The 10,000-nt window shown below is 49.5% G+C and overlaps 1 protein-coding gene across 2 annotated transcripts in view; it reads right to left on the reverse strand.

Annotated features, from left to right (window-relative positions):
- The window catches only part of LOC129714070 (leucine-rich repeat and fibronectin type III domain-containing protein 1-like protein), an 89,502-nt gene that overhangs the window by 7,510 nt on the left and 71,992 nt on the right, over positions 1-10,000 (reverse strand). For both annotated transcript variants that reach the window (XM_055663529.1, XM_055663528.1), the window contains exon 2: positions 556-1,963. In XM_055663529.1, the coding sequence (XP_055519504.1) occupies positions 556-1,946 (1,391 nt within the window). In that variant the 5' untranslated portion in view covers positions 1,947-1,963. The remainder of the gene's footprint in view (positions 1-555; positions 1,964-10,000) is intronic.

Genomic DNA, 10,000 nt, shown 5'->3' on the forward strand with positions numbered 1-10,000 from the left:
GAGTTGGATGATCAGCCAAAATCTCAGCGGGTGCAGCAGCATCTATGGAGCATAGGAAATAGGCAACGTTTCGTCCCGAAACCCTTCGGGTTTCGACCCGAAACGTTGCCTATTTCCTTTGGGAAAGAGTTGGATGATCAGCCATGATCATATTGAATGGCGAATGGTGCAGGCTCGAAGGGCCGAATGGCCTCTACTCCTGTACCTAATTTCTATGTTTCTATGTTTCTATATATTTCACATCTTTCTATCCTTTACTATCCAACTTATTTTTCTTATTCTCATCTTTTTTCAATGTAACAAAAAAAAAAGAAGTTGTACATAAAATGTATTATGAAAATATATATTAGGCACTTTGGTGCCATATGACTGTACTTACTTCTAATAAAATAAAATATAAAAAAAAAAAAAAATCACTACATCATTTACAAATATAGTGACCAAATTCTTCTGCTGTCTTAAACTGTGAGCCCTGGTTCTGGACTCCCCCAACAGCGGGAACATTTGTCCTACATCTAAGGCTGAGCTCAGAGCTGTGTGAAGGTGTGGACATACCTGTACACCAGGGTGTTGTCTGTGGAGCTGTTGTACTGGATCTGGTACATGCGGATGCCAGGGATGGGATGTAGAGAGGGCCAGCGGATGAGGGCTGAAGTGGTGCTGAGGTCCGTGGCCACCACCTTCCTGTCGTGTGAGCTCTTGGCATCGCTGCCGTTGGACGGGGACCCAGTCTTGGTGGAGGTGGTGATGTCCGACGAGCCTGGTGCCGGCTTCTTCCGTTCCTTGGTGAAGTTGACCAGGTGAGGCAGGGGGATGATTCCAATGGTCACGTTGGTGGCTATCTCTCCCGCTGCATTGGAGGCGATACAGGTGAACATGCCGCTGTCTTTCAGGGTGGTGATGAGAATGTCCAGTGTGCCGTTGCTGTAGATGATTGTTCTCGAGGAGTTGGACACCAGCTTGCCTTCTGGTGAGCTCCAGAGAATGGACGGGTCTGGATCGCCAATGGCCTTGCACTTGAGTGTCACCCCCTGGCCCTCCACCACAAAGGCCTTGGTGGCCGTCAGGTGAGTGATGAGCGGAGGGTCGCAGGTGAAGTCCTCCTCTGAGATGGACCAGAAATATTTGCCCATCAGTTGAGGTGGGGATGCACAGGTCTCCAGATCATCTTTCCTTGTCAACCTTCGAAGCCAGAGGAGCTCACAGTTACAGTGAAGAGGGTTCCCCCCAAAGCTGAGGGTCAACGAGAAGTATGGAATACCCTTGGCATTGATCAGCAGCTGAGTCCTTAAGAACAGTGGATCTGGAGGAAGCTTGTGCAACCTGTTGGAGGTCATGTCCAAGCGTGCCAATTTGTGAAGGATGGAGAAGGTCCCTTCCTCTATGTGGCTGATCAGGTTGTGGTCCAAGGCCAAGGTGTTGAGGTTGATCATCTTGGAGATGGCCTCCCATGGGAAACGCTCCAGGTTATTGTAGGACATGTCCAAGTCCTCCAAGCAGCTGAGGAAGTCATTGAACGATCCCTCAGAGATGTGGTGGAGTTGGTTGTTGTTGAGGATGAGATGTCGGAGGTTGACCAAGCCCTTCAGATGTTCGTTCACCAGCCTGGTCAACCTGTTGCTGTCCAGATGCAAGGCCCGGAGGCCACGCAGATCACCAAAGGTCAGCGGCATGATCTGGCTGATGGTGTTCCTAGACAGGGTGAGGTGCACCAGGCTGGTCATGTTGGCAAAGTCCTTCCTCCTGACGGTGGTGATGAAGTTGTCGGTGAGCCTCAGCTCCACTGTTCTCCGGTCGATGAACGGGGGCACGAAGAGCAGCCCGGTTTTGGCACAGAGGATGGCCAGGGACGGTGAGAGGTTCTGGCAGATGCAGCGTTTGGGGCAGAGTTGAGTCCTGACCGCCAGGCTGAGCAACAGCAGAGACAAGAGGAATCTCTCCATCATCACGCACACCCACCGTTCTGTGGACAAACAAGAGGGAGGCAGCGTTAGGAACCGAGCGGGAACAAGATGGGGCACACTTGACCAATGGTCACCTTGACCCAGCAATGGTTCCACCACACCCTTCCCCCACTCACCCCTTCCCCCACTCACCCCCTACACCCACTAATCTCCTACACCCACAGATCCTCACTAGCCCCACTGCCCCCATCTCACTGCCCCCCATCTCACTGCCCCCCATCTCACTGCCCCCCATCTCATTGCCCCCCATCTCACTGCCCCCCCATCTCACTGCCCCCCCCCCCCCCCCCCCCCTTCCACAGATGCTGCCTGACCCGCGGAGTTCCTCCACCTCCTTGTCCATTATTCATAGATTAATGTTATCCCAATAACAATAGAGATACCAAGAGGTTATAGAAGCAGATATGCCAACACCGCCCTGGTAGACCATTCGGCCCATCAAACCTATACCAGTTGGAGGGGAGAACGGTTTTAGTTTAGTGATACAATGTGAAAACGGCCCTTTGGCCCAACGGGTCCGCGCCGGTCCGCGCCGGTCCATTCCGGTCTGCGCCGGTCCGTGCCGGTCCATTCCGGTCCGCGCCGGTCCGTGATCTCCCCGTATACTAGCTCTATCCCGCACACTAGGGACAAGTTACAGAAGCCAATTAATCTACAGGCATGTACGTCTATGGAGTGTGGGAGGAAACCGGAGCGCCCGGAGAAAACCCACGCAGGTCACGGGGAGAACGTGCAAACTCCGTACAGACAGTACCCGTAGTCAGGATGGAACCCGGGTCACTGGCGCTGTGAGGCAGCAGCTCTACCCGCTGCACCACCGTGCTGACATGTACTTTTCTATATGTTTGTATATTCCACGTTTCATGTTCTCTGTTATATGTTGTATGTTTTATGCTCCATATTCTATCATCTACACTCTGGAGTTTAGAAGGATGAGAGGATATCTTATTGAAACATATAAGATTGTTAAGGGCTTGGACACACTAGAGGCAGGAAACATGTTCCCGATGTTGGGGGAGTCCAGAACCAGGGGCCACAGTTTAAGAATAAGGGGTAAGCCATTTAGAACGGAGACGAGGAAACATATTTTCACCCAGAGAGTGGTGAGTGTGGAATTCTTTGCCTCAGAGGGCGGTGGAGGCAGGTTCTCTGGATACTTTCAAGAGAGAGCTAGATAGGGCTCTTAAAGATAGTGGAGTCAGGGGATATGGGGCGAAGGCAGGGACGGGGTACTGATTGTGGATGATCAGCCATGATCACATTGAATGGCGGTGCTGGCTGGAAGGGCCGAATGGCCTCTACTCCTGCACTCCTGTTGTCTTCCATGTCCCACATTGTGTAGGTGAGTGGCGATGTCGGACAGGGAGAGAGAGGGGTAATGCCACACATTGGTGGAAGGGCTGCTGGGTATACTCCATGAGTTACAGAGTATAGCACCAAGTGGTGAAACATTTCACACTGAGCTCTCACCGAGCATGTGTGACAACACACAGGAACAGCAGTAGATGTTACACCTCCAGCAGCACCAGCATCTCACTGCCCACTCTGCTACCTCGTCAACATCCAACTGCAGGATGGCTCTGCAATGCGTCACTCTGTCACCCCCCACTCACACTGTCGCCTGTAGCGAGGGTTTGTGTTTCACCTGGACCCTGGACCTGCCTTTCATGTGTGGCCCAGTGGCCCTCTTACCTACAGCTCAGGTAGGAGCAGAACAGACACAAAGAACATCTCGTACAGCAGTGGTGAGATGCACAAGTCACAGGAGGACTCGAAACGTCACCTATCCATGTTCTCCACAGATGCTGCCTGACCCACTGAGTTACTCCAGCACTTTGTGAAAAGTCCCGGAAGGGTTTCGGCCCGAAACGTTACCTATTTCCTTAGCTCCATAGATGCTGCCTGACCCTCTGAGTTACACCAGCACTCTGTGAAACGTCACCTATCCATGTTCTCCACAGATGCTGCCTGACCCGCTGAGTTATGGTGCAGCAGCTCTATGGAGCTAAGGAAATAGGCAACGTTTTGGGCTGAAATCCTTCGGGAAATAGGCAACGTTTCGGGCCGAACCCCTTCCGGGTTTCGGCCCGAAACGTTGCCTATTTCCTTAGCTCCACAGATGCTGCTGCACCCGCTGAGTTACTCCAGCACTCTGTGAAACGTCACCTATCCATGTTCTCCACAGATGCTGCCTGACCCGCTGAGTTACTCCAGCACTCTGTGTCTATCTTCTGCCTCTGCAGCTCCCATCTCCCTCAAACATGGAACTTGCTCCCATCTCCTACCCTGCAATCCACTTCCTCTCCTGGGATATTCCAACCGGAGGCATCAAGGAGAGGAAGGAGACAGGGGTGTTAATGATGCTACAAGTTGCGAATATTCGAACAGTCAGCTGTGAAAGAATTAAACAGAGATCTGTAGATCTGACTGGCTTCATCAATAAATAATGGGTGATCTGAAAGGAAGATCCTGTTGTGTGAGTATAACAGGGAGCCTGCTGTTTAAAAACTCAGATTAAATGCTCCCTGCATCCTGTGATTGATTACTGAACATTATGGCAACTTAACGTCTAGCTGGCTATATACTTATATTTTCATTCAAATTCCAGCAGAGTCCCAGGACATGACAAGTGGTCGCACTCATCCATGGCCTGTGTAAGCTCACTCCCGTTACCCACGCTTGGCCCATATCCCTCTCAACCCTTCCAGTCCCAGCATAGTTTTTCAAATGCTGTTTAGTTTAGAGATACAGCGCGGAAACAGGCCCTTCGGCCCATCGAGTCTGCGCAACCTAGCGTTCCCCGCACACAAACACTATCCTACACACAATTTAAATATACGCCAAGGCAATTGACCTACAATCCCACGCAGGTCATCAATTTCGTTGTCTCCAATGCATTTCGTTGTCTCTGTACTGTACATTGACAATGACAATTAAAATTGAATCTGAGGTCACGGGGAGAACGTACAAACTCCGTACAGACGGCACCCGTAGTCAGGATCGAACCCGGGTCTCTGGCGCTGTGAGGCAGCAACTCCACCCGCTGCACCACCGTGCCACACAGTTATTGAACTTTCCACAACTACCTACAACACACACACAGCCAACCATGTCATCTCTGGGTGCCCATGGAGCTGTGTCAGGGCCTGGCAGACATTGACTCCAACAGAGACAACACCCGGCTTGAGATCTAACTATGTACGGAGTTTGCACGTTCTCCCCGTGACCTGCGTGGGTTTTATTTGGATGTTCACACTCACTCACTCCACTTCACACAAACACACCTGCACATTTATTCACACACTCACTAACGCACGTACACACACACACAGAGACAGACATGAACACGCACACACACGCTTACACATACATACACATACAAACGCATACAGATAGACAGATTACAGGTACAGACACACGTGAGCCTGCACGCACAAACACGCACGTGCCCACGCACATACACACACGCATGCATACATACACATGCACACACGCACACGCACACATGCATGCATACATACATACACATGCACGCACGCACACTCACACACACCCATGCATACATACACATGCGCACACGCACACACACACACATGCACATGCGCACACGCACACACACACACACATACACGCACATGGACACACATGCATACACACACACATACATACACATGCGCACACTCACACAGATCGACAGAGACACACAGACATGCAAATATCTGCACATAATTTATACATTTTTCAGAATATTATCTCCTTATGTTACTGTGGATGACTTAATTAATTGTTAATTGTTTCAGAGTCAGACATCAGGGATGGTTGGCTCGTTAGGTCGGGGAGTACAGTTCTGATGAACAATTTCTTGGGAAAAATAAATTAACAATCTTGCCTCTTTATCAAAGACGTTAGACCAGGTCCAGAGGGCGAGAGTTCAACGTCTGCAGCTGAATCTGGACAAGTGGTGAAGATGAATGTCCGCATACAGGTGGGACAGGTGACAGGTGACAGGTGGGACAGGTGGGACAGGTGACAGGTGAGTGGAGGATGGTGCTGGGAGATGAGGAACGTTACAGCAGGAAGAACAAAGTATGGCCACGGGAAGAAAAGGGGAATTCTATCAGGGGTTGGAATCAAAAGGCTAGGGACTCATAGTGATAGTCATTGAGTGATACGGTGTGGAAACAGGCCCCTTGGCCCTCTGAGTTACTCCAGCACTCTGTGAAACGTCACCTATCTATGTTCTCCACAGATGCTGCCTGACCCGCTGAGTTACTCCAGCACTCTGTGAAACGTCACCTATCCATGTTCTCCACAGATGCTGCCTGACCCGCTGAGTTATGGTGCAGCAGCATCTATGGAGCTAAGGAAATAGGCAACGTTTCGGGCTGAAACCCTTCTGGAAATAGGCAACGTTTCGGGTCGAAACCCGGAAGGGTTTCGGCCCGAAACGTTACCTATTTCCTTAGCTCCATAGATGCTGCTGCACCCGCTGAGTTACTCCAGCACTCTGTGAAACGTCACCTATCCATGTTCTCCACAGATGCTGCCTGACCCGCTGAGTTACTTACAGCAGCACTCTGTGAAACGTCACCTATCCATGTTCTCCACAGATGCTGCCTGACCCGCTGAGTTACTCCAGCACTCTGTGAAACGTCACCTATCCATGTTCTCCACAGATGCTGCCTGACCCGCTGAGTTACTCCAGCACTCTGTGAAACGTCACCTATCCATGTTCTCCACAGATGCTGCCTGACCCGCTGAGTTACTCCAGCACTCTGTGAAACGTCACCTATCCATGTTCTCCACAAATGCTGCCTGACCCGCTGAGTTACTCCAGCACTCTGTGAAACGTCACCTATCCATGTTCTCCACAGATGCTGCCTGACCCGCTGAGTTCCTCCAGCTTTTCGTGCCAATCTCCGGCTTAAAGCAGCATCTGCAGTTCCCTCGTACACAAGGCAAAGACCTGGCTAGTTTTGAAATGAAGCAGAAGGGAAGGCTTGTGGATCTAACGGTGGGATTCAGGAGCAGTGTTAAATGCTCACTCTTTGCTACATTCATCAGCGATGCACGTCTCTTCAGAATTTTTAATAGATACCATTAATAATTCAATTTAGGGATTACCACTATTCCCTTCCCAGAGGCTCTCTTGCTTGCAGATAAGATGCATACTAATGAACATGCAGAACTGGGCTGCAACAACTGACATCTCGTGCTGGTAATGTGTTTATCCACAATGGTGACCTTTATTCGATGTATCTCTAGTGAATAATACTCATGTGGAGGAAGGAACTGCAGGTGCTGCTTTCACCCAAGGGTAGACACAAAATGCTGGAGTAACTAAGAGAGACGGGCAGCATCTCTGGAGAGAAGGAATGGGTGATTTTTTCGGGTTGTCTGAAGAGGGATCTCGACCCGAAACGTCACGCATCCCAGAGGTGCTGCCTGTCCCGCTGAGTTACTCCAGCACTGTCTAAATAAACCTCACCACAGCCAGGGAGTTTGGCCACGGTTCGGTTTAGTTTGGAGATGCAGCGCCGAAACAGGCCCTTCAGCCCATCAACTCTGCACTAATCCCTGTACACCAACTACCCTACACACACTAGGGACAATTTACATTTACACCAAGCAGGTAAGAATCGAGACTCTTCATACCACTGGGTTATGAGCTGCCCAAGCGTATGGTCTGATTATTATAAAATAAAATCTCTCCTTCTACAATTTGCTGGTGAAACCCATGCAGCTGTAATATATTTTAGAGAAAGTAATATTGCTTCTCATGGAAGAAATGAGCACAATGCGTTCTCAGGTGTTGGATGACCTTAACACCTGCTTTAATGCAGAGCTTGTGGTGCCGTTACTGATTGGATTAGTCTTATAACTACTTCCAAGCCATCAGTTATCATCTGCAAGGCCTGTGGCATACATGTTGTGTGAGATTACTGACTGCAGCCCTGGAGCTCAGCTGTCTCTGCCAAAGATCATCCCTACCAACGCTCCTCTGATGTGGGAATGCTGTCACCCGATGTGCCAATGTGTCAATCTTTGCTTCCAGGCAGGGAGAGGAATGAGAGGGAGGTTGGCTGGGTTTGTTTACCAGACTCCGTGTGATTCGGTTCTTTGTAAAGTCCTATCGAGTAGGTGCGGCAGGGTGGCACAGCGGTAAACATAGAAACATAGAAACATAGAAATTAGGTGCAGGAGTAGAGGCCATTCGGCCCTTCGAGCCTGCACCGCCATTCAATATGATCATGGCTGATCATCCAACTCAGTATCCCGTACCTGCCTTCTCTCCATACCCCCTGATCCCCTTAGCCACAAGGGCCACATCTAACTCCCTCTTAAATATAGCCAATGAACTGGCCTCAACTACCCTCTGTGGCAGAGAGTTCCAGAGATTCACCACTCTCTGCGTGAAAAAAAGTTCTTCTCATCTCGGTTTTAAAGGATTTCCCCTTTATCCTTAAACTGTGTGTGGCCCCTTGTCCTGGACTTCCCCAACATCGGGAACAATCTTCCTGCATCTAGCCTGTCCAACCCCTTAAGAATTTTGTAAGTTTCTATAAGATCCCCTCTCAATCTTCTAAATTCTAGAGAGTATAAACCAAGTCTATCCAGTCTTTCTTCATAAGACAGTCCTGACATCCCAGGAATCAGTCTGGTAGAGTTGCTGCCTCACAGCGCAAGAGACCCGGGTTCGATCCTGACTGCAGGTGCTGCCTCTAGGTTAATTGGTTTCTACAGGTGCTGACTCTAGGTTTGCAGGTTAATTGTAAATTGCCCCTAGTGTGTGTGTAGGACAGTGTTAGTGTGCGGGGATCACTCAGGTCAAAGATAATGTAGTGTGAATGATATCAGAGTCCCACTGATTCCCACACTGTATGCTAGCAAGATGGACCCTGGTTGGCAATTAGTGTTTCTAGTCCAGTGCAGAATGGGGTAAATGATTCAGTGACTGGTTAGAGATACAGCATGGAAACAGGCCCGTAACCCATTGAAACATAGAAACATAGAAATCTTTTATTATGTAAAAGAATATGTGTGTTATGATTGTGTTTATAATATGTTTGTTTTGTTGTTTGTCTTTTGCACAAAAGTCCGCGAGCATTGCCACTTTCATTTCACTGCACATCTCGTATGTGTATGTGACAAATAAGACTTGACTTGACTTGACTTGACATAGACAACAGGTGCAGGAGTAGAGGCCATTCGGCCCTTCGAGCCTGCACCATTCGCCATTCAATATGATCATGGCTGACCATCCAACTCAGTATCCTGTCCCTGCCTTCTCTCCATACCCCCTGATCCCTTTAGCCACAAGGGCCACATCTAACTCCCTCTTAAATATAGCCAATGAACTGACCTCAACTACCTTCTGTGGCAGAGAGTTCCACAGATTCACCACTCTCTGTGTGTGAAAAAAAAATGTTTTTCTCATCTCATCTCAGTCCTAAAAGATTTCCCCCTTATCCTTAAACTGTGTGGCCCCTTGTCCTGGACTTCCCAACATCGGGAACAATCTTCCTGCATCTAGCCTGTCCAACCCCTTAAGAATTTTGTACGTTTCTATAAGATCCCCCCTCAATCTTCTAAATTCAAAATTGAGTCGACACTAAGCATCGATTACCCATTCGCACTAGTTCCACATTATCCCACGTCCCATCTACTCCCTACACACTAGGGGCAATTAACCTACAGAAACACACATCTTTGGGACGTGGGGGGTAACCGGAGCCCCCGGAGTAAACCCACGCAGCAGAGGGAGAACGTGCAAACTCCACATAGACAGAACCTGAGGTCAGGATTGAAGCCGGGTCTCTGGTGCAGTGAGGTAGTGGCACTATCCGCTGTGCTGGCAGGGTGAATGCGAGAGAGAGACAGGGCTTGACACACTGACTCCCTGCCACCTGTACCCAAGTTGATGCTTCAGTGAATCACACAGCCAACAACATCTACTCAGTCTAAAGAACGGTCTCAATCCAAAACATCATTCATGACCTGGATAGGACAGGTTTGGAGGGATATGGACCAAACGC

Source organism: Leucoraja erinacea, chromosome 38 (assembly GCF_028641065.1).
Source record: "Leucoraja erinacea ecotype New England chromosome 38, Leri_hhj_1, whole genome shotgun sequence".
Lineage (NCBI taxonomy): Eukaryota > Metazoa > Chordata > Chondrichthyes > Rajiformes > Rajidae > Leucoraja > Leucoraja erinaceus.